The sequence below is a fragment of the Silene latifolia genome, chromosome Y (genome assembly GCF_048544455.1).
Source record: "Silene latifolia isolate original U9 population chromosome Y, ASM4854445v1, whole genome shotgun sequence".
In the NCBI taxonomy this organism is placed as follows: Eukaryota; Viridiplantae; Streptophyta; class Magnoliopsida; order Caryophyllales; family Caryophyllaceae; genus Silene; species Silene latifolia.
Genome location: NC_133538.1, coordinates 437,193,705 through 437,219,979, shown reverse-complemented (window position 1 = coordinate 437,219,979; position 26,275 = coordinate 437,193,705). Strand labels below are relative to the sequence as shown.

Here is a 26,275-nt window from a genome sequence, read left to right as displayed (position 1 = left end):
AAAGTATTTTTGCACGTTTTTCTTCTTTAGTTGGCTGTGATTTGCATTGGACTGCCGATGAGGTTTGCGATTCATGTTGTAGGGCAAAACAAACTCGTAATTCTTTTGCTATTAACAATAAAAAATGTGGTGAATTGTTTGGTTTGATACATTGTGATATTTGGGGTCCATATCGAGTTGCTAGCTTGACACGAGCACATTATTTTCTGACCATAGTTGACGACCATTGTCGAGGGGTATGGATTTATCTCATGAAAAATAAAAGCGAAGCAGGAGATTACCTTAAAATGTTTTGTCAAATGGTGCAAACACAATTTGAAAAACATGTTAAAATCATCCAAAGCGATAATGGGACGGAACTGTTGTCTGGTGATATGCAATGTTACTATAAAGAAAATGGAATTTTGTTTAGAACTAGTAATGTAGATACACCACAACAGAATGGTCGGGTCGAGAGAAAGCATCGACATATCCTAGAAAAGGCACGAGCCCTACGGTTTCAAGGGGGGTTACCACGATTTTTTTGGGGAGAATGTGTTATGACAGCTGCGTATTTAATAAATAGAACTCCCACACCCTTATTAGATGGAAAAACGCCCTATGAGATTTTATATCGGAAGAAACCCAACCTTGAAAATTTAAAGATACTAGGATGTCTATGTTATGCGCACAATAAAGATACGACCCGAGATAAATTTGGTGAGCGTGGGAAAAGGTGTGTGTTCATAGGATACCCTCACAGTAAAAAGGGATGGAAACTTTATGATTTACAAGATAAACGAGTCTTTGTGTCTCGTGACGTAATTTTCTATGAGCATGTATACCCTTATTTATTGTCGGGGAGTGATTCTTTATCACAACACGAGGATGGTGCTGTTTTAGGATCGAATACGGGCAAGAAACTTGCATTCGATCATTGTATTGTGGATGATATACCTCTTGTTGTGAGGGGGAGTGATGATGAGTTAGAGGAAGAAGAAACAAGGCACCTGGAACTGGCCGAAACAGATGCCACAGCAGGAGAAGCCATTGGAACCAATGGAACGAATGGTACAACGACAAACACTGTTGAAGAGGAAATTAATAATGAAGGGGCTCGTGAGATGCAACCTGAGGGACAAAATGTCGAAAATTTGGGTCGAGGTGCGCGAGAACGATTTGAGCCAGCTTGGAAGAAGGACTATTATTGTAAGTCGACAAGAATAATTCCCACGAAAAACGATGCTCACCACACACAATCGACATCTTCACAGTCAGGTACGCGTTATCCATTAGTTAACTATGTTGTTACCAATTGTTTTTCATTATCTCACAGAGCTTTCATAGCCAAGTTGGACGAGAATCGTGAGCCCAGCCATTACCATGAGGCAGCGAAAGACTCGAGATGGCGGGAAGCGATGAGTAAAGAAATTGAAGCATTGGAGAAAAATGGAACGTGGAAGGTAGTCCCGCTGCCAAAAGGAAAGAAACCCATTGGTTGCAAATGGGTATACAAGATCAAGTATAGAGCAGATGGAACAGTGGAGCGATATAAAGCAAGGCTAGTAGCACAAGGTTTTACCCAAGTGGAGGGAATAGATTTTCACGAAACTTATGCACCTGGCCGCAAAGATGACCGATTATGTACGATGCTTACTAGCAATTGCCGTGATGAAAGGATGGAATATCGAGCAATTGGATGTGAATAACGCATTTTTACATGGAGACCTAGAAGAAGAGGTCTATATGAGAGTCCCACAGGGCTTCGAAAGGAGAGGAGACAACAAGGTGTGCAAGTTGATGAAGTCAATTTACGGTTTGAAGCAAGCTTCGCGTAATTGGTTTGCAAAGTTAACGGTCTCGATGAAGAAATACGGGTTTGTCCAATCTCTTGCCGACTACTCCCTGTTTACCTTGAATCATGACGGCACTTATATTGCGGTGTTGGTGTATGTAGACGATATGATCGTTGTTAGCAATGATAGAAAGGAATGTGCGAAATTCAAGCAGTTTCTTGACAAAAGATTTGGCATAAAAGACTTGGGAAAGCTCAAATATTTTTTGGGTATTGAGGTGGAGCATGGCAAGGAAGGATTGTTCTTGAATCAACGCAAGTATGCAGTGAATATTGTTGAGGAAACGGGGATGAAAGGAGCCAAGACAGCTAGCACACCGATCGCGCAGAGACATGGTTTGGCGTTGGCAAAGGGATACGTCCTTAAGGACGTCATGAAATATAGACGTTTGGTTGGAAGATTAGTTTATTTAACAATCACAAGACCGGACCTTGTGTATGCAGTACACATACTTTCGCAATTTGTGAATGAACCTCGTAAAGAGCATTGGGAAGCGGCGTTAAGGGTTGTGCGATACATTAAACGAAACCCAAGCAAAGGCATTTCCTTTAGGAAGAATTCGGAATTTCAAATCCAAGGGTATTGTGATTCGGATTATGCTAGTTGTCCATTGACGAGGCGTTCATTGAGTGGTTATTTTGTTGCATTAGGTGGTATGCCCATTTCGTGGAAGGTGAAGAAGCAAAACACAGTTGCCCTTTTGACAGCTGAAGCGGAGTATCGGGCGATGGCAAAATTAGCAAGTGAGCTCGTGTGGATTAAGTCATTCATGGCCTCGCTAGGAGTCTTTCACTCACAGCCGATGAAAGTCTTTTGTGATAATCAAGCGGCCATTCACATAGCAAAAAATCCCGTCTTTCATGATCGTACAAAACACATTGAAATAGATTGCCATTTTGTACGACAATATTTGGTGTCAAAGGTCATCGAAACATCTCATATTCGAAGTAAGGAACAAATAGCGGATCTTTTTACCAAGGCACTTGGAGGAGAGTTGTTCGATCATTTGCAATACAAGTTGGGTCTCGGATTACCAAGAGCTCCAACTTGAGGGGGAGTGAAGGTGATATATTGTATTATGTGTAATCTAGTAATATTAGTAAAGTGTATAATATAGTTACCTATATTATAGGAAAGAAGATTAGAGGTAGAAGATTTGTTAGGGTTTTAACATTGTATATATGGTTTGGTTGTACGCTGCTTTGTTCAATAAGAAAGATACATTAACTTCCTCATTCCTCTGTGTTTAAGTTTTCACATTTCAATATTCTTCTCCTGTTAATCTTTAGTAAAGGCAGTGTTATTTCGAAGGAAATGTCTTTTTAAAATAAATACTTGTCTTCCGAAAATAAATGACGAGTCGGTAAAATTCGTCTCAAACAACCGAAACAACTCCATTTTCTGCTAATCTTAAACTGAAATGACTTAGTCCATTTTCATACAATATGGACAAGCATGTTGACCCACAATGGCCCCATGTGCCTTCAGCAAAAATATCACCGATTTTCCACAAATATGCAACTATTAGATCAAAGTTTTATTTCTTTAACACATTGTAGGTATACATTTATATATTCGATAATAGTTTCATTTTGTGAATCAATGGTTGGAACTACGCTTCTACGTTTTAAATGGATTCTAAGGACAAGGAACAATGATTGACATGAAAGTGATCGCTTTATTAAAATACAAAACCACGATGGCAGGTTGTACAAAGTAGTTATAACGACCAACATGAGTACGACTTCTTGAATTAACTAAACGGTGAAACCCATCAGTGCACCGCCAAAGTGGCTCTCTTAAAATACATATGGATGCTCCCAATGAAAATGTTTCCGTGCCTCATCATTAGACCTGTCAAACGGGTCAGGCGAGTCGGGTCCCGGGTCGGGTCATACGGGTCGGGTCAGAATACGGGTCGGGTCAAATACGGGTCGGGTCAGATACGGGTCGGGTCATACGGGTCACGGGTCGGGTTAGGGTCAGAATACGGGTCAAGAAATAATTTTTAACGCCTTTTTTAAACGATTTTTTTAATTTAAAAAATATTTTTTTAAAAATTAAAATATGTTTAAAATTATTATATTAGTCATATTCATCATATACAATAATTATATTGATATAATTATTAAAATAAAGTTTTTTTAATAATTATTTTATTATTAAATATTATAAAAGTTATATAAAATTGACTTTTTAGTTGAATTTTTAATTTTAAGTAATAAAAAAATAATTTTTTAACTATATTTTCAAATATAATATATAAATAATAATATTTTTAATAAAATTCATGATTTTCCCTTGACCCAACGGGTCGACCAGTTCGGGTCGGGTCTCGACCCTAAAATAACGGGTCATTTCGGGTTCGGATCAAACGGGTCGCGGGTCGAAAAAACCGGGTTTGTAACCCTAAGAAAACGGGTCGGGTCGGGTCGGGTCGAGTTTTGACAGGTCTACTCATCATCGTCACTTCGATGATACATTATTCCACTGACAGTTTTTTTTTTCTTTTAATATCACTCATTTTCCTCGCTATGTTCCTTGTTGCCTTGGCAACCTTGGTGTAAGATCAGAGTCAACACTTTTAACTTATTTGTCACTTTAATTTGTTTTATATTTGTATCTGATAGAATTATATTCCGTGATTCATTCATTATCAGAAGTTACAATATATACTAGCATTTACAATGGGAACGCATAGCTAAACTAGGTAACTAAATATATATAAATATATTATTTACTAATACACCCCCGCAGTCGAAGCGGGAGGAGGATGGATGCTGAGACTAGAGCGAAAATGAGTGAAAAGCTGGAGAGGTAGTCCCTTCATAAAGATGTCCGCGTATTGAAATGGCGAAGGAACATGAAGAACTCGAACGCGTCCAAGCTGCACCTGTTCACGAACGAAGTGTATGTCTATCTCAATATGTTTCGTGCGCTGGTGCTGTACGGGATTACCCGAAAGATAGACGGCAGAGATATTGTCACAGTAGACGATAGTAGCATTACGTAGTGGCATATGAAGTTCGAGCAAAAGGTTACGTAACCAAGTTGTTTCGGCCACTACATTAGCAACACCGCGATATTCAGCTTCGGCACTAGATTTAGACACGGTTGCTTGTCGTTTGGATGACCAAGATATCAAATTGTCCCCGAGAAATACACAATACCCGGAAGTAGAGCGGCGAGAGTTGGGGCAGCCGGCCCAATCAGCGTCAGTATAAACAGTTAAAGCATGAGATTTGGACACGGAAAAAGTAAGGCCGAACTCTAACGTACCTTTGATGTAGCTTAGAACACGCTTCATGAAATGCAAGTGTGGTTCCCGTGGGTCGTGCATAAATAAGCAAATCTGCTGAACCGCATAAGAAATATCAGGACGTGTGATAGTAAGATATTGAAGTGCACCTGCAATGCTTCGATAGAGCGCGGGGTCAGCAACTTTCGGGCCGTCCGTGGCACTTAATTTAGCCGAAGTGTCTACTGGAGTAGCCGTGGGATTGCAGCCAGTCATAGATGCCCGTGCAAGAATAGACTTAGCATACTGTTCTTGAGAAAGAAATAAACCGGTTTTGGAACGAGTGACCGTAATGCCAAGAAAATGATGAAGTTTACCGAGGTCCTTCATTGCAAATTCACGGGACAGAGTGGCAATTATTTGCTGCAAAAATTGTGGGGAAGAAGCAGTAATAACAATATCATCATCGACGTAAAGAAGTAAATATGCAGTATGGTGGCCTTGTCGATAGATAAATAGAGAATTATCACAAATACTGCTCCGAAATCCTTGCGACGTGATGAACGTAGCAAAACGATGGTACCCTGCCCGGGGGGCCTGTTTGAGGCCATATAATGATTTCCGAAGTCGACATACATAGCCCGGTTTAGTCTTATCGCTGAACCCGGGTGGTTGATGCATAAATACCGTTTCGTTCAAATCACCGTGTAAAAATGCGTTCTTAACATCCAATTGATGGATTGGTCAAGAACGGTTAACAGCTAAGCTTAACAAAGTACGAATAGTAGCCGGTTTAACAACAGGGATAAATGTCTCGTCGCAATCTTTACCCACCTGCCGTGTTTTACCATTAACCACCAAATGCGCTTTATAGCGCTCAAGCCTACCATCGGAGCGATACTTATGGCGAAATAGCCACATGCACCTAATCACATGAGCATCGACGGGTCGGGGTACTAAATCTCATGTACTATTTTCAATTAGAGCACGATACTCGGCTTTCATTGCGGCTGTCCAATTCGGGTCACGAAGGGCGTCTTTGGGAGACTTGGGTAGGGGACTGATGGGTGTGGGAGTGTGGTTGAGGAGGTTTTGACGGTCGATGGGCTTGAATATACCGTGACTAGCACGAGTAGCCATTTGGTGGGTTGGGTGCGGTGGAGCTACGGGGGACGCTACAGGGGATGTAGCAGGGCTGGTTGTTGGGTTTGGTGTCGTGGCAGGGGTAGTGTGATGTGGTGGGGTAGTGTGAGGTGGTGGGGTAGTGTGGCTGGTTGTTGGGCTTGTGGGCGAGGGAGGGGTTATTGATTCGGTTTGGGCAGGGGGATTAGGATAGTTAAAGTTGTCGAGGGGTAGGGGTGTTTGGAGGAAGTCGTAGGTGGAGGAGGTGGTGGGGTTAGTGGTGGCAAAAGGGAAGGTGTGTTCGTCGAATGTGACAAGCCGGGACAAGATAATTTTGCCTGAGATGAGTTCAAGACACCGGTACCCTCGGTAGTTAGCGGGATAGCCTAAGAAAACACAACGAGTAGACCTTGGTTGAAGTTTATTTTGACGAGTGGCGGACAAATTTGGATAACATAAACAACCAAAGACTCTTAAGTGGGAATATGTGGGGTGATGGAGAAAGAGAGGGGAAGCGGGAGATCGATAGGATAGGAGTTTGGATGAATTTTTGAAATGCTTCGGATTTGAATTTGAGTGGATAATGTGGGAAATAATCTGTATACTTCCCTTAAAATGAAGGATTATAACGAATTTAATGATGACGATCACTAGTCATAAATTAAAATACATAAACAAAAGTAAAGGATTCAGAATCAACCTTCGGTCCTAGCAAATACGGCCAAAGAACAATATCAAAATAGATATTCTCCTATCAGTTGCACCCAAGATGCTCCGAGAAATGCCCTTGATTTTGCTAGAATCGATCCAAAAATTAAAATAATTTTTAGGTTTTCTTTGTGTTTTCCGATGAGAGAGGTGGCAAAAATGAAAAATGAATTAGGTCAGAATATCCTCTCCCTCACTCACCTAACCGAAATAAGGAGTATTCTTTCCTTATTTTTGGTTATTCCAAAAATGTATAAAATGTGTTAAATTGCCATCTAGTGAGGATCGAACCCATGACCTCTTGGTTTGTGTACCCTCACTATCACCACTATGACACATTCAACTTATTGATATTAAATATAACCGATTACATTTAATTACGAATTAACAAATTAATTCGTCCAAGCTAACATTACATACATTTAATTAAATATAACTTATTATATTTAATTTACTTAATTCTGATTAATTGTCTCAACTAATATTATTTAATCTTCATTAAATAATTGTCTCATCAACACATTGACTAACTGTTTAGTCATATTAGGCATCAATATGATCATATTTCTATAACCACATCTCTCAAATACATCCTATTGGTGTGACCTTTAGGGACCAGTTGATCACCGTCATCTGTATGATAATAACGTCAAACTTTCTAGCAAGCCAACCGTTATTAGGTAAACGTTAATCAACTGATTAAATATACGAAGTATACCCTTGTGAACCTGTAAGAGATTTACAAATATTATCACACTAATTTGTGGAGGACACAAGCTCCAACAAACCCCCACTTGTCCTCACAAGTGTATGTGCGATAACCGATTCTCATATCCTAAAATTTCTCCCACTCAATGTAAAACAATTTGCAAATCTGTATTCATAAAATTCGTATTTTACAAGCGATCATCATCAAGAGTGGTTTCCCCGACTAGAGAGTAATTTAACTGATAAACGAATCAACATTCGAGCATGGCCATGCATTTCAGTTACAACTCCTTGAGTGGCCCTGAGAAATAACTATACCTGATAAGGGTTGGATATTTTCTTCAACTCGAATCCTGCAGATGTAAGCACAGTATGAAATGACCCAGAAAAAATCTACTTAGCCTCCGTTTCGGCAGACCGTGAGAAAGAAACCAAAGTCACCCAAAAACTGCCTTAATCTCAAGAGACAGTCGATAGTCAAAAGAATCGACTCTAGGAACACAATGGATATCCTATCCACGACCTGGCACCGAATGTTATTAAACATTTAGGACTCCATTACGTTGTCACAAAAAAGTTGTCCTACGAGGTATCGTTATAATCTCGCATCATCCGTGATCGATCATCAACCGTTTGATTTATGGCTCGTTGAACCCACCATCAATCGACCGCACAATATAATAGCCGGAGTTATCAGCTCACATTGGCGATTACGGACCAAAACAAATATAATGTAATTGATTCACTTTGTGGCGTTCAATTTTGTCAAGACAATCCACATGAAAAACAAAATATTATATATAAAACGATGAAGTTATAAATAGTATATATGAAAAAGATAATGTATCAAATCCATAATCAAGTACTACAACTCAGGAACGCGTTTAATTCCCATGGAATTAACGTGCCCTACATGCTTATCATAATTCAACGGTTTAGTGAGAGGATCCGCGATGTTATCATCCGACGCAATCTTGTCTATCACTATTTCCTCTTGCTCCACATAATCACGGATCAGGTGAGCTTTCCGATGTACATGTCTAGATTTGTTGGCAGACTTTGGCTCCTTAGCCTGGAAGATGGCACCTCTATTGTCACAATAGATGGTGATCGGGTCATTCGAAATAGGAACTACCGTAAGTCCTTGTAAGAATTGACGCATCCATATCGCTTCCTTTGCTGCCTCCGAAGCGGCATAGTACTCGGATTCAGTAGTAGAATCTGCTACAACACTCTGTTTGGAACTCTTCCAGCTGACCGCAGCACCATTAAGAGTGAAGACGAACCCGGACTGAGATTTTGAATCATCTCGATCCGTTTGGAAGCTAGCATCTGCGTAACCGATTGCGCATAGCTTAGAATCGCCTCCATAAGTCAATACCCAATCCTTAGTCCTCCGTAGGTACTTGAGGATGTTTTTAACAGCTATTCAGTGTGTTTCACCTGGAGTCTTTTGGTACCGACTCGTCATACTCAATGCATATGCCACGTGTGGACGTGTTCATATCATGACATACATGATCGATCCTATTGCAGATGCATAAGGAACACGACTCATGCGCTCAATCCCTTCAGGCGTCGTGGGTGACTGAGACTTGTTCAACTGCATCCCAGTCGTCATTGGAAGGTTCCTCTTCTTGGAGTTGGTCATGCTGAACTTCTCAAGAATCTTATCCAAATAAGACTCCTGACTAAGTGATAACGTCCGTCGTGATCTATCTCGGTAGATACGGATTCCCAAAATGCACTGTGCCTCACCCAGATCTTTTATCTGGAAATGGTTCTTCAACCATTCTTTAACCGAAGATAGGAGAGAAATGTCATTCCCAATCAAGAGTATGTCATCGACATACAATATCAAGAATACAATCTTGCTCCCACTCGACTTGATATATAAGCATGGTTCCTCGACCGATCGAGTGAAACCATACTCTTTTATCACCTGGTCGAAACGATGATTCCAACTCCGAGAAGCTTGCTTGAGTCCATAAATGGAACGCTTAAGCTTGCATACTTTCTTAGGATGTTCAGGATCTATGAAACCTTCGGGTTGCACCATGTACAACTCTTCCTCCAAATAATCGTTTAAGAAGGCGGTTTTCACATCCATTTACCAAATTTCATAATCATGAAAAGCGGCAATCGCTAAGATTATCCGAATGGAACGTAACATGACTACAGGTGCAAAAATCTCATCATAGTGCAATCCGTGCACTTGAGTGAAACCTTTTACCACAAGTCGTGCCTTATAGGTATCTGGTTGCGCGTCTACAGAACGCTTTATCTTGTAAAGCCATTTGCACTGTAGAGGTTTTACCTTATTAGGTAAATCAACTAGATCCCACACGTCATTCTCATACATGGAGTCCATCTCGGATTGCATGGCTTCGAGCCATAGCTTTGAGTCGGAACAGGTCATAGCACCTTTATAGGTAACGGGTTCATTACTCTCTAGGAGTAAAACGTCATTCTCCTCGACCATACCAATGTATCTCGTCCAGGAGGATGAGAGACTCTACCCGACCTCCTAGGTTCCTCGGGAATATTAACCGTATCAATAGTTGGAGGAACAACTTCCTCCATCCGTTCCTCGGTTGTTGGTTCCGGGAATCTGCGACACTCGAAGGTTCTATTACTTGTCTTGTTCTTGAGAAATTCTTTCTCTAAGAACGTCGCACTAGCCGCAACAAAAACTCGATGTTCGGTAGGCGAATAGAAGTAATGACCAAATGTTCCTTTTGGATAACCTATAAAGTATGTCTTGACCGATCGCGAGTCGAGCTTATCCTCGTGTCTCCACTTGACATAAGCCTCGCAGCCCCAAACCCGAATAAAGGACAAGTTAGGGACCGTTCCTTCCACATTTCATATGGAGTCTTGTCGCTTGACTTTAGACGGACTTGGTTAAGTATAAGAGCAAACTGAAAAAGAGCAAAACCCCATAATGAATCGGGCACTACCGTGTGACTCATCATGGATCTAACCATATCAAGTAAGGTTCGATTTCTCCGTTCGGACACACCATTTAATTGAGGTGTTCGGTGGAGTTAATCGCAGTAACGATTCCACGAGTCTTTCAGGTGTTGATCAAACTCATTTGAAAGATATTCGCCACCCCGATCTGAACGGAGTGCTTTAATCTTTCTAGCTAGTTGGTTCTGTATCCTGTTCTGGTATTCCTTGAATTTCTTAAAGGACTCACTTTTATGCTTCATTAAGTAGACATATCCGTATCTACTCAAATCGTCCGTGAAAGTGATAAAATATCTATAGCCATCTCTAGCGGTAATTGACATAGGTCCACATACGTCCGTATGTATGAGTCCTAATAGGTCACTAGCGCGCATTCCAACACCTTTGAAGGAAATTCGAGTCATCTTGCCAATGAAACATGATTCACACGTGCCATATGTAGAAAAATCAAATGCGGGAATAGTCCCATTATCGACGAGTTTCTTCACGCGTTTCTCTTTTATGTGTCCCATTCGATAATGCCATAGATAGGTTTAATCTTTGTCACCAACCTTTATTTTCTTATTATTCACGTGTAATACTTCTGTAGTTTGGTCTAAGATATAAATTTCATTCATGGAAACTGCTTTACCATAAATCATTTCATTGAAAGAGAAAATACAGCTATTATCATTTATTGAAAATGCAAAATCGTCTTTAGCAAGTACGGAAACAAAAATAATGTTCTTAGACAAATTGGGTACATAGTAATAGTTATTTAAAAATAACTCAAAACCACTAGGAGTTGGATTACATATGTTCCCTTCGAGACAGCAGCAACTCGTGCTCCATTCCCGACTCGCGGGTCCACATCACCTTTTTCTAGAGGTATGATGTTCTTTAGGCCCTGCAAATGATTACACAGATGAGAACCACAACCAGTATCAAGTACCCAAGTTCCGAAACTTGCATGGTTAATCTCAATCATATGAATATAAGAGGACATACCAACAGGAACGACGCGGCCTGCTTTGATGTCCTCACGGTAGACGGGACAGTTCCTCCTCCAATGTCCAGTCTTGTGACAATGGTGACACTCTATGTCACCGCCCGTGCTCTTTGCCTTGCCCTGTGAGCCACTAGTCTCACCAGGCGCACTCTTACCGTTTCCTGGCTTTTTAAACTTTGGCTTACCTACAGCTAGGTCGCCATGAGCCTTGCCCTTACCTTTACCCTTGTTGGAAATCGTGAGAACATCCTGTTTCATGCTCCCACTCAATTTCATATCCTTCTCGGTCTGTACGAGAAGGGAGTGTAGGTCATGAGGACTCTTTTTCAAGTCATTCATGTAATAGTTCGCCCTGAAAAGGGCAAAACCATCGTGAAGAGAATGAAGCATTCGGTCAATGACAATGCTCTCACTGATTTTACAATTCAGTGCCTCCAGCTTCTCGACATTCTCAATCATGTTAAGAATGTGTGGGCTAACCGGTTGGCCCTTCTGGAGTTTCGCATCAAAGAAGCGACAGGTATGCTCATATGTAACGATTCTCGGTGCTTTTGATAATTCGTTAGTGAGCGTAGTGAAAATCTTGTTTGCACTTTGGGCAATGAAGCGTCTCTGCAAATTGGTTTCCATTGCAAAGATGAGTACGTTCTTTATCGCACCCGCTTCCATAACGAAATCACTATAAGCGAGTGTCTCGTTGACTCCTGAATTGGGACCTAGGTTGACCGGTATTGGCTCAGTTAAGTACTTGAGCTTACCGTCGCAATGGCGCATTCCGTAGTGCCGCCTCCCGTCCGCAAAGTTGGACCCATCATTTTTCGACGTGTGAACCGATTCATCCGGTCCATGAATACTTTCGGCCAGGACGCGCGATCAAGTGTGGCACTAGGCATTGGGATTGCGTTATTTCCACCATTTCGTTTGTAATAAAGATTATGAAAAATAATCGTGTTCTACACTGCGAGAAGAAGAATAATAAAAAAAATAAGCATGTGCATCGTTTATAATTTTAAGTCTAATGAACTCACATATAACGCGAAGACTCAAAACATTTATACAATTGACCTCCCTCAAGAATTATATAAATGATCCCAAGACTCAATTCTCTGTAAATTGATAAGCTAACCTTTTAGCTAATTCTACCGTTAGAATTCTTGGTCGATAAATTTCTCGTAAATTTATCTTTAGTCCATCATAATCACGAGAAACTCTTCGGACTATGATGTTGAGGTAAACTAAGTCAACACAACTACTTACCCAACGTAGAAGGGGTCATATTATGCCTACCGACGAAGAAGGGATTCATAGTTGTTTGCCCTTATAAAGACTAATCTCAATTTCCGTTTTAGAGGAAGATCCCATCAACTTTATTTTAATTCATTTTAAGTGAACTAATATCTAGCATGCGAGAATGAATAAACTAAGGTGATGGCTTAAAGACAAAGATGATATCTCGTATGTCCATGAAAACTAACATACAACCTATATGAGTCAATTTTCATGCATTTTATTAGTAGGTGGTTTGGTTTTAGGCGGAATATGATGCATAAACTAACATGTGAATGAAAAGCAATAAGAATGAAAAACGTAAAAATAGTAAAAGTCCTAGTGTGGCCTATCCTATCAAAATGAACAATAAATACAAGTTTGGAATCCTCCTTGGACCCGAGAAGCTTGTCTTGATGTTCCATCTTGATCCATGTAGCGGGAGTGAGCTCCAATCTCCATCTTTAGTCTTCTTTTGAAAATTACAATAAATAAAATTTACATAATAAACCTATTTATTACATTCTAATTTCAAAACCCAAAAACTAAAGAAAAATAAAGGAGATTCGAGATCTCATAATTACATTAAAAAATATGTTTCCTTCATTACGAAAACATAATTTGACTAAGGCCACCCTAAGTATTACAACTGATTGAAAAAATACGTAAATTAAATTCATTCAACAAAAATAAAATATAATGCATCAACTAAAATAAATTAAACATACATGACACAAATCCTTAATTTTGTTGATTAATTTATCCAAACCACCAATTTAAATCAAATTAAGTGACAATTCCTCAATTAATCACATTAATTTCAATCTTAATCCATATTAAACTTGTAATATGAATTCAATTCGTCAAAATTTTAAACTGCTTTAAAATAATTCGGTATCTTTTAATTGTGAACCGTTTCACAATAACTAATTGGCCAAAATCAAAACAAAAATAAAATCCTTTTTTTTATTTGGTCTCGGCATAAACAAAGAAAAACAAAACAAGCATGTTTCTTATTTTATACACGGTTTTATCTGTAAAAACCGAAACAATTTTTTTTTTTTTAAAAATTCTGTCCCCTGTGAACAGTAGCACGTGAACAGTAACAACAATTTTTTTTTTTTCGGATGCTTTTCCAAAACGGCATAAACAAAACAACCGCGAAAAAAAAAAATTCACGGTTTTTAAATTAGGACCCTAATGCCTTTTTAATTTCAACTTAATCTGCATTAAATCAAACATGACGATTCCATTTATGTTTTAATTTAATCTGCATCAAATCAAACATCTACCAATTTTTCATATGATAATTTTAACTGATTAAAACAACATTATGAAAAATAAAAATGGAAATCTCGCATAAAAAAGAACAAACACCGGCTGCAAACATTTTTTTTTCAATCGGCATTAACAAAAAAAAAAAAAAAACAGCCGTGCCCTAAATTTTTTTTTCGGAAACCCTAAACGTTTACATACAATTTTTATGAAAATCATCAAAATTAAAATTCGTGGCCTTTGCTCTGATATCACTTGTGAGAAATAATCTGTATACTTCCCTTAAAATGAAGGATTATAACGAATTTAATGATGACGATCACAAGTCATAAATTAAAATACATAAACAAAAGTAAAGGATTCAGAATTAACCTTCGGTCCTAGCAAATACGGCCTAAGAACAATATCAAAATAGATATTCTCCTATCAGTTGCACCCATGATGCTCCGAGAAATGCCCTTGATTTTGCTAGAATCGATCCAAAAATTAAAATAATTCTTTTCTATTTTTCTCGGCCCATAGCCGAAATAAGGAGTATTCTTTCCTTATTTTTGGTTATTCCAAAAATGTATAAAATGTGTTAAATTGTCATCTAGTGAGGATCGAACCCATGACCTCTTGGTTTGTGTACCTTCACTATTACCACTATGACACATTCGACTTGTTGATATTAAATATAACCGATTACATTTAATTACGAATTAATGATTAATTCGTCAAGCTAACATTACATACATTTAATTAAATATAACTTATTATATTTAATTTACTTAATTCACGATTAATTGTCTCAACTAATATTATTTAATCTTCATTAAATAATTGTCTCATCAACACATTGACTAACTGTTTAGTCATATTAGGCATCAATGTGATCATATTTCTATAACCACATCTCTCAAACACATCCTATAGGTGTGACCTTTAGGGACCGGTTGATCACCGCCATCTGTATGATAATAACGTCAAACTTTCTAGCAAGCCAACCGTTATTAGGTAAACGTTAATCAACTGATTAAATATACGAAGTATACCCTTGTGAACCTGTAAGAGATTTACAAATGTTGTCACACTAATTTGTGGAGTCCACAAGCTCCAACAGATAAACCCATACTTATTGACTATAATTATCGATGAGAACCATGTAGTATTTAAATCCACTTTTGCTAAGAAGAGGGGAAGTCCACAAATCACAATGTATAATATCAAACGGTAAAGGAGACATAGAATTTGAATCATTAAATGGGAGTCGTTTATGTTTTCCGACTTGACAAGAATGACAAAGATGGGAGCGGTGCTCCTTATTACACTTAATAAAATTGTGACTATTAAGAAAACTAGTAATGTTGGAACCGAGATGGCCTAGGCGAGGGTGCCATAGGTCACGTGGAGACTCGGCAAGGACCGTAATGGGTGGCTCTTTTGATGAAGTGGCTGACACGGGGTAGAGAGTACCGGTGCTATTGTTCCTCATTATCGTTCTCCCAGTCCGAATATCGTTCATAGAGAAGCCATTTGGGTCAAATTCCACAGTAACATTATTATCCTTAGTGAATTGGCGAACGGAAATAAGGTTTTTAATAATGTTAGGGGCGTAAAGGACATTTTAAAGGGACAATTGGCGGTCTCATGGAGGTTTATGGATGCGTGACCCGAACCAAGGACGGGAATGGACTTGCCATTACCGACAAAGATTGACCGAATAGAACTCAAATTAAAAGGAGGATTTAGCGTACCTGACTCGGCGGTGAGATGTGACGAGGCACCCGTGTCCATAACCCATTGAGCATTATCAGGTGGGACCAGCGTCATAGTTTGAAATGCCTGATTCATGTTCGACATTTCATACCCTGATGGCGGAGCAAAGAAGATAGGCCGCCCGTGGGTGAACTGCACCCGAGAACCGTGGCTGATTGGGTTGCGCACGAACCTGCTGCTGCGGCTGCCAAGTAGGGGCCCACCCCTGTTGAGCAGGGTAGGGACAAGGAGGTACGCCCCAAGGAGCATTCTAAGGTGTACAAGGCCAAATAGGGACGGTGATCGCTGCCGGAACCAAGGACGATTTACTGCTACTGACATTATTACCGCCATTACCACCCCCTTTGCCAGAATTCCTCCAATTTCCTTGCTTCCCACCCTTCCCCTTATGGTAAGACTTTTTATTATTATGCCAATTTGAATTACCACGAGAGGAGGGAGACTCATTACCTGAAGATTCGGCATCAGTGGCGGCAGGGGCAGCAAGAGCAGTCGGAGCAGCTTCAGACCGAGCGGACTTTCGTTGCTCTTCTAGTTGGAGCATGCTACGGGCAGTCTCGAAGGAGGGCAATTGTTGGTTAATAAAAGCACCAACGACATCATACTCAGACGATAACCCGCGAACCAATTGAAAAACAAGACGCTGATCATCGACCTTACTACCGACGTCATTCAATTGAGTAGCAATGTCCTTCAGTTTTTGGCAATAATCATCCAAGGAAGACGCTTTTTCCAGCGACATATGAGTGAACTCGTGTTCCAACGCCGCCGCGCGAGAACCCTTGTTGTTGTGAAAATGATTTTTTAGACGAAGCCATGACTCATGGGATGTAGAGTCGGCTTCAAGAATGCGGAGAAGAAGCTCATCAGAAACGGATCCGTAGATCCATTGAAGCACATAAGAATCAATTTCACACCACGACGCGTAGTCGGCATCGGTCTCGGGTGGCGGTTTGGTACCATCAATATGATGAAGGACTTTATAACCTCGAGCATGGAGAGTAAAAAGCTTCACCCAAGCGGAGTAATTGACTTTAACTCCATCATGCATTCGAACTTTATTAAGAATATTGGAGACGGAATACACTGGATGGAGAGTGGACTTACCAGAGACTTCGTTATCGGTTTTAGGACCTCCGTTGTCGTTCGTCATTGCCGTGGCTGATGATGATGGCGGCTGATAGAAGTTTTTTTTTTTTTTTTTTTTGGAAAACCCTAAACTACTGATACCATGATAGAATTATATTCCGTGATTCATTCATTATCAGAAGTTACAATATATACTAGCATTTACAATGGGAACGCATAGCTAAACTAGGTAACTAAATATATACAAATATATTATTTACTAATAGTATCTATCTTGGCGGCTATATTTTTTTTGGACTTTTCAAGTTCAGGATTATCCATCCACAAAAACATACCATAAATACTATATTACAACCAGTTGTATATTAGCATTGTACAACCGCCTCAAAGTTGTTGAGTTCTTTACACAAAGTTGTCGAGCTATTTTATAAGTTATTGAGCTAATTTAAAAACTTATTGAGTTTAATAATTATTCCTCTTAAACTCAATAACTTTGTATTGTAACTCGACAATTTTGTTAGAAAAACTCGACAACTTTATAAAAAAACTCGACAACATTTAAAAGGTTGTATATAAATTACATACAACCAGTTGTATAATCTACTAATTGAAAACATACACATAATAGACATGCATTCATCTTCACATGTGCCAGTTGAAGAGCGTTGACCACGTTTTTTGTCTCTTGTCTATGTTACGTATCCTTACATATAATTTTGAGGAATGATATCCCCAATCACTAACTTAACAATTTTAAACAACCGAATTATATATTTCACTTGTCAATCCTTATTTAGTACTCCCTCCACTTTTTTATATATGACGTTTTGCATTTACGAGGTAAGCCTTTGACTTTAATATTTACAAAAATATATTTGTTCAAAAAATATAAAAATGGTACTATTAAATTCCTTACGAAAAACTCTTTCATATGAGTATACATATCATAATATTTAGTCTTATATTTTAAGAGATATTGAAGAGAGAAGGGGGTGTCTCGAAATGTGAGAAAGTCATATATAAAAAAATAGAGGGAGTAATCAATTTGTCTTTTATGGTAGTATACATATTCACTTCCCAAGAATGATACTTTTGGAGGAATTTATGAGTTGCAAATAAAATTTACTTCATTAGCTACAAAAATATCTTTTTTTTTAACTGTGTCTTTTTTAGAATTAGATTCCATTATTTAATATTTTTCACCATTTTAGAGTACCTAATATTGCATTATTAGCTCAAATTTAATGTTTATATGACACAAATACCATGCACATTTTTCACTTAAATATTATTAATATTTAAATTTTGGATGTTTACTAATGTATTTCTACTAATAAAATGTATTCCCTCAAGCATTACATTCCCTATTTATTTGTTTTAGAAATACCTTTTATTGTCCAGCATTTTCACCATTTTAAAGAAAAAGATATCATATGTGTTATGTTTTTTTTAAACTATAAATGTCATATTCTTGTCCTACTAAGTTAGTATATGTTTCTACTAACAAAAGTTAAAGTTTTTGTACTTTTGTAATTATTTCTAATACAGATCAAGTACAATTTATAACGACCCGACCTGCCTCTGTCGTATTACAACCTCAACATGATGTGATGTATACCTTTGGGTCCATTATTGGTCCTCATTTAAGCCCAAAAACACAAGGCCTTGTTAGTAAATGTTGGATTGAATCTCTTATAAAGATATCATAAGCTCTCCTTATTTTACCGATGTGGGACAGTTTCCTCTCAATCTCTTGGAGTGTTACCCAATTCATTTGGAATATATTTCTTTAGATGGATGGAGTAAGATTTAATACTTTTATAAAAGAAAACGACATAACCATCAAGATAATGTGCTATTTAAATTACAGAAAAATGTGAGAGTTCAATTTGAAGAAGCAGAGTGCTACAAGATTGATCCAGTCAATAAGAAGGTTTATTGTCGGTCTGCAACGAACAAGATTTTTGAAGGCAAAGAGGAGTTCAATGTGGACTATGATTACTTAGTGGTCGCCATGGGAGCGCGTTCCAATACCTTCAATACACCTGGTGTCGAAGAAAACTGTCATTTTCTTAAGGTATATCTTTTACTTGTTCAATAATTACACCACGTCTAAGAAATAATCAAGACTTCTTTAAAATTAGTGATTCACTTTAAATATCAATTTAAATCCCATATTTTAACATAAGTGAATACTTTCACCCAATTTATACGTGCTATAACTTATTAAATGATAATATGAAAATATGTAGCTCTTTCGATGTCTCAATCTAGTTACCTTAAACATCCTATCTCTAAGAGGAGAATAAATTTGGAATTAATCTAAATTTTACAAAGATAAATATCGATCTGATTTCTCCGTTCATCTGATTTATATTGATCACATTGATTTTAGTATTTAAACAAGGTCAATTATGCGATATTTTATTTTCCTCAATATTTTTTTTTGAAGGGTAAGTATATATTAATAAAAAAATCTCCAACAATTACTTTATACATCAACCATATAAAAAAATAAGGCAAAAATGCACCAACTGCCTAGACTATCCATCCAAGCTTGATCACTCCATTTCAGAATACTTCTATTTCTTCTACTCCATCTGTTTGACATTGTGAAAAATTTTAAGGATAATAATTTCAGGTCTGATGACCTGACTCTGAACTCTCGCAGTATTTCTAGCATGCCATATCTCATAGGTGAGATACTGAGATTGACTACTCACAAATTTATACTGCAACTTACTCCTTCCTCTTCCAGATTCGTACGATTGCTCAAAAAATTGACGAGGAAACCTAGTTCTTAGTATCAATTGCAGTGCTCTGTTGTATTCTTGACTGAATTCACAGTTATAAAACAGATGAGTATGGTCTTTAGGAGCATCATCACACAAATAGCAGACATTCTCCTGTCCAAATCCCATTCTAATGATCCTACCTCTTGTTAAAAGTTCCTCATGCTTGCTTGCCCAGTAGATGAAAGAAGTTTTAGGCACATTCAACGTATTCCAACATACATATCTCCATTGAACTTTTGGAGCCGGTGGCTTTAACCATTGATATCGCTCAGCAACTGTGTATGGTCAACAACAGGTCAAGTGCTATTTAGCGAGAGATCATCAACATATGCTGCTTTGAAAGTATCTTTTACATGCATGATCTTCTTCCATGACCAGCTGCAATCAGGAGGAGCAGCATAGTCATGCCATTCACTATTCTTCATATATACATGATTGATCCAACGAACCCATAAATGATCCTTTTTTTTTTTCAGCTGGCCACCAAGTATATATTCCTAGAAGTGCTTTGTTCCAACTTTTAGAGTTCTTTATACCAAGCCCCCCTTCTTCCTTAGGTTTACAACATGTTTACCATCTTACATTAGGCGCCCTTGAATAAGAATCTTTTCCCTCCCAAAGAAAGTTTCTACACAGAGAATCAATCATATTCATGATCCCATTAGGAATTAGGAATATTGTTGCCCAATATGAATGCAAGGAGGTAAGGACATAGTTCACTAGAACAAATCTCCCAGTATAAGATATGTGTCTAGTGCCCCAAGCTATAATCTTCACCATAATTTTATCAGTAAGCTTGGCACATTCATTCTTGGTCAATCTTTGAGGAAATGGGAACACCCAGATACTTAAAAGGTAGTTTCCCTCTACTAAAGCCAGAAATCTGTAGGATATTAGTAAATACCTGCCCAGGAACTCCATTGAAATATATATCAGTTTTATCTTTATTAAGACAAAGTCCAGAAGATGCGGAGAAAGTAGCAAAACCCCTCAACATCCACATGATTGAAGCCTCGTTGCCTTTACCAAAGAGTAGCAGGTTATCTGCAAAAAGCAGATGATTAAGCTTTATATGCCCACATATGGGATGGAATCTGAAATCTTCTTGTTGAGCAACCACAACCAAGATTCTGGATAAGTATTCCATGCCGAGGGTAAAGATTAGTTGAGAAAGGGGATCTCCTTGCCTTAGCTCTCTTTTTCCTCAACATTTGTTACCTACCCCATTTTTCAAATATTGATAAGATAAATTAGTTTTGTTAACATATTGATTTAAAGCCGATGTAAATGGAAACATAAATGGTTATGTTTAATGCTCACTACGGTAGTTAAACCTAAATAAAAAAATGAGATGAAGATAGTATTTTGCTTTGAAAAGGCTAGTCTAGCTCATTTAAGTGACGATCATTGTTGTGCGGAAGCGTGAATATCCCGTGTTGGGCCTCTGCTGCATCTGTGTCCACAATCCATAATAGTACGATATTGTCCGTTTTCGGTCAAGCCCTCACGGATTTATTCTTGGGCTCCTTCCCAAAAGGCCTCGTACTATTATATTTTCTGGACACTTATAAAGATGAGCTTCCATCTTTATTCTACCGATGTGGGACAAGGGTTTGCACCCTAACAATCATAGAAAAACGTTATTGCAATTTGTGGTTGTTGGCGGAGGCCCAACTGGCGTAGAGTTTGCAGCCGAGTTGCATGACTTTGTGACCGAGGACTTGGCAAAACTTTACCCAGCTCTTAAACCTCTTGTCAACATTACTCTTGTTGAGGCAGGGGATCATATTCTTAACATGTAAGTTGAAGATGATTATACATTATTCGATTTTACTCATGCCTAAATTTTCATAGATTATGTGGTACACTATTTCGTGATCTTGGTATTTCATATGTTAAATTGCCCTATTTTAGGTTTGACAAAAGGATCACTGATTTTGCTGAAAAAAAATTCCAAAGAGATGGTGAAGAGTTAAGAACGATTAACACCTAAGAGGGGGAGGGGGTGAATTAGGTGTACCCTTTTTAAAATTTTATTCTTAACTTAGTTAATTAACTATTTTAAGCTAAGAATAAAGAAGTACAAGACTTGAGAAACTTAATTGAAGGTAAGTTCACAAGAAGATCTGCAGATTCTATGTCACGGTATAGGTGGTGTGACACGTAACTTGATTAGGTACATGCGAGAAATAGCAAAGTGGAAGAACGTAAAAGTAAATGAACAAACAAACGACATTTTAAAAATTGGTTCAGCCTTTACTCCGAGGCCTACGTCCAACCGTTATTTTATTGCTTGTTTAGAAATTTACTCAAACTTACTAAACCCCTTACAATGAAAATAACTCGCCAACCTACTCCGGTTGCACTCAAACTTAAAGCTACTCCGCTTCAAGAGTTTATGGGTTCTATCTCAAGGTGTTACAGAATCTTGAATCTCAAGAGTTCACTTAAATGAACATGGAGATTACAATGAAGATCTAACACGAGAATCATGGAACAAACTCATCATGTCACAAGAAATGAACCGATACTTGGAGGTTTTGACTTTTTCGAAAACAAGTTTTGAAGACTTAAAATCGAAAAACGTTTTGCAAATACTTGAAGAACAAAGCTTTCAATGCACAAATGATTTGCAAGGTTTTTACAATAAATGCTTTGGAAGTCTTAAGAAATAAATGTGACTAAGACACTCTATTTATAGTGGATTTAGTCTTAGGTTAGTACACTTTGAAAAATTAAATCCAATATTAAAATGATAGCTTTGAGTGATGGTAAGTGTTAGACTTGTAGGCTTGGGGCTTAAGAAATCAGAAAACTTAAGCTTCTACACTCAACATGTGACAATTTACCAAAATGGCAAAAAGCCTTTCTTACTTTAGAAGTTTGACAAGTCTTCTTTGCCATTTTTGGTAAAAGGTGTTTGCACAAATCTAGAGGCTTAGTCAAGTGGGCTTGTGACTCCAAAATTTTAGATTGTTTTCAAGTTTCTGAAAATTCAAATGTTTAAGGTTTAAGGTTTGCAAAGTTTTGACACTCAAAAACATTTGGACGAAAAACTCCTCCGTATGATAGTACCGAAACCACGGTGCAACAGTCGTGCACCGTTGCATGGTTTTGCCATTACTTGACTTAAATGAGAATGTTACACTTACTCTTACATATATCGACTAAGGCTTTGGAAAGTATCATTGTCTTGACTTCCTTGAATGACTTGATCATCTTGAATCATTGTTGAAAGTCCATTTGATTGCTTCATTCACTAATTATATCAACTAAGAGCAAACAATCAAATAACAAGGGGACTTGGCATCATCAATCTAATGTGTTCTAACAAATTCCCCCTTTGATGATGACAAGTCCAAACATGTGTGATATTCCCCCTTAGCCCATGGTTAGTCGGTCTTTGGTCAATTTCAACATAAACATAATTAATAAACATGATCAAGGTATTCGAAAGGGTGCAACATGCTTGGCCAAAGTAAAACATCTAATCATGGAAGCTAAGACATAATTAAGGTGGACGTTAGCCTAAGAGTTAAAAGATCACACATGGCATAATTAAACTACTTCCCCCTCTTGACATCGTCAAAGGAGGAGAAAACATGTGCAAAAGGCAAGCAACACGATTAAAACACACGCAAATAGTTCAAGCAAGATAAAAACAAACAACCGAAGGTGCAAGAGAGTGTCTTAAAACAAAACAAAGAGCCAAAGTTCAAGAGGAGAAACGGGTTAAAGAGGTATGAGTTTAGGAGGCATTTCGAAGACGTTCAAGGAGATCTTCATTCATGGTGCGAAGATCACCGACTTCATCCCTCAACTTGCCCTGTTCTTTGACCAACCGGTTCACAATCCCAAGAAGCTCATCCAACTTTGCAAGGACCACACCCATTTCAACGGTAGAGAACCCACTTTGTAGAACCCGACCGATTCTTCCTTTCCAATTTGCCATTCTTAATCTCCAAGTTCATTCGAGAAAGAAGACCCGGTGTCATCTCATCACTCAATTTCTCAATTGCAGGGCTTCCCTTCAACACTAACCCTTCCCTCATGAAAATTATCGAGAGCCACATACCATAAGGAACTACGGCATTTTTGTCAAAGTTCCCGCTTTGGAACTCAGTGGACATCTCAAGTATGCGGTGAAACATAAGGCGAGGAAGGTTAATGGGTTTGTGCTTAACAATGTGATGAATTAGGAGCATGTCAAGAAGAGAACATCTCCCACGGCTATTGTTGGAAGGGACAAGGTTGCGAAAAACCAGGTTGAAGATGAACCGGGTGGGTGCGGTTAATTCAAAGGCATATATGTTGGTAGGGCCATCATCATCATGAGGTCGAAGAACCTTCATGACCTGGGTAGAGGTAACCTCATCAACTTCACCCCAATCACGTTTGGGAAAAGAGGTAAGCCCGACATTACAGATATCAAGATGAGCAGCAAGTTGGTCAAGGGTTAGGACAAAGGGTTTTTGATTGATAAAGGCAGAGAGAGTTTCAGATTCAACATCCACTTTGACTGTTGCATAGAATTGGATGATTTCGGACAAATACATGGGGCTATATTTGTCCAACAAATTCACCCAACCTTGTGCATACATGGCCTCTTTGAAATATTTAAAAGCAGGAGAGGTGTCATACCAAGATTTCTTATAACGACGACCATTGTGGAAGCAACAAAGCAGCATACCGTGGCATATCTTGAAGATCTCCTCCGGGAGATCAAGAGAATTGAGATGGTTGAGGATATCATTCTTGAATGATTCGGCAAAAGGAGCAATGACAAGGTCCATACATGTGTTGAGAGGCACCTTCTCCTCAATGATCTCATCCTCATTTATGCTCGGTAAATCCCGTTGATAACGAGCCCTTTTGGGTGCTTTTGATTTTGACCCGGATCCCCTTTTTCTTTGGGTAACCTTGGGTTTTGGAGGGGATGCCTCCGGGGTTACATCCTCGTCATCATCACCGAATATTTCAAGCATCTTCCTCTTGGACCGGGTTCGTGATGCGGGTTTTGAAAATAATGGGTCAAGCCCATCATCAAACACCACTGTGGCATCATCACGATCCTCAACATCAACAACTTCATAATCGATTTTCTCAAAGATTTGAACCGATTTCCTTTTCAACAGTGGAGGTCTCCGTTGCATCAATCTCACTCCTCTTATCCTTCTCTAAAGTGTCACTCACCAAATCCTTTAGAAGCACATCATCATCATTCTTTTCAATTAGAACATCACTATCCTCCTTCCTTTCCTTTCCGTCTGAATCCCTCTCATTTTTCTTATCTAATTTTTCTTCACTTTCTTTTGATTGCTCTTCATCTTTTCTCGATTTTTCCTCACTTTTTGATTTTTCGATTTTTCATCACTTTCTTTTTCTTTGTTTCCCTCGATTTTTCCTTACTTTCTTTTCCCTCTTTTGATTTTTCTCCTTCAAGTTCCCCCTCGTTCATCTCACTTGAGTGATCTCCCTTTTCACTTGTTTCGATAACACCACTTGATTTTTGACTATCTTCATTCTTTTTGGTTCCCTTAGAACCGGATTCTTCTTCATCGGTTTCAATGTCCACTTCAGCATCAAGTTGTAGAGAAATAGGAGGATTCCTACTTCGACCTCCTCCCCACCACGACCACCGCCCTTTTTGGCGGTTGTCTTTTTCGTTAAATCGGCGGTTGGTTTTGATGCGAGAGGTGATTTCATCTAGTTTTGCAAAGCGGTTTTGGGAGCCATCTTTTTCTTGGCAATGTATTTTGGATTAAAGGAATTTCTGAGTTGAAGTAATTCTTTGGAAAGTTTTGGAGGTATTTTGAAGAGAGTGGAAGAGGAAATGGCTTTGACGGTTTTGGGAATCCGAAAAAGTGAGAGTTGGTTGTTTATTTAGTGGGTAATAGGGTGTGTTTAGTGGAAACATGGAAGTAAATGAGGGGATGGTGTAGTTATTCTAGGTGAGGGACGGTTGAGTGTTGATAATGTGAGGCTAGGGTGTAGGCTTTTAAGTGATGGGACATAAAGTGATTTTTTGGAAGCTCAATGCAAAAACAACTCAAGTGCACTCATTCGGCTGTCAATTACACTTGTTCGATATTTGCATGCATTCTACCACATTAACTAACATTTAATTACATGTACATCCTCCCTCTAATCAATCATTGGAAAACGTAATTTTAATTTAGCGGTATGTCACCTAATAAACCAATTTAAAACCGAAGTCTTTCGAATTGTTCTCTTTCTAACGGTTTTGTAAGAATGTCCGCAATTTGATTTTCCGTTTTACAAAAGCTTAGACAAATATGACCTTTCTCAACTTGATCACGTAGAAAATGATGTCGTATGTCGATGTGTTTAGTTCGTGAGTGTTGTATAGGATTTTTTGATATATTAATTGCACTAGTGTTGTCACAAAAAATAGGGGTAGTCTCGAAAGTAAGGCCATAATCATGCAATTGTTGACGTACCCAAAGAATTTGTGCACAACATAGAGCGGCACTCACATATTCGCTTTCGGCCGTGGACA

General features: G+C 38.5%; 1 protein-coding gene across 2 annotated transcripts in view; it reads left to right on the top strand.

Annotated features, from left to right (window-relative positions):
* LOC141626836 (external alternative NAD(P)H-ubiquinone oxidoreductase B2, mitochondrial-like) overlaps positions 1–26,275 on the top strand; it is an 88,250-nt gene that overhangs the window by 52,018 nt on the left and 9,957 nt on the right. Inside the window, exons 3-6 of one of the 2 annotated variants that reach the window (XM_074440452.1) lie at positions 18,831–19,052; positions 21,107–21,177; positions 21,389–21,553; positions 21,670–21,719. In XM_074440452.1, the coding sequence (XP_074296553.1) occupies positions 18,831–19,052; positions 21,107–21,177; positions 21,389–21,553; positions 21,670–21,719 (508 nt within the window). The remainder of the gene's footprint in view (positions 1–18,830; positions 19,053–21,106; positions 21,178–21,388; positions 21,554–21,669; positions 21,720–26,275) is intronic. The other variant, XM_074440453.1, reaches the window with a different exon arrangement.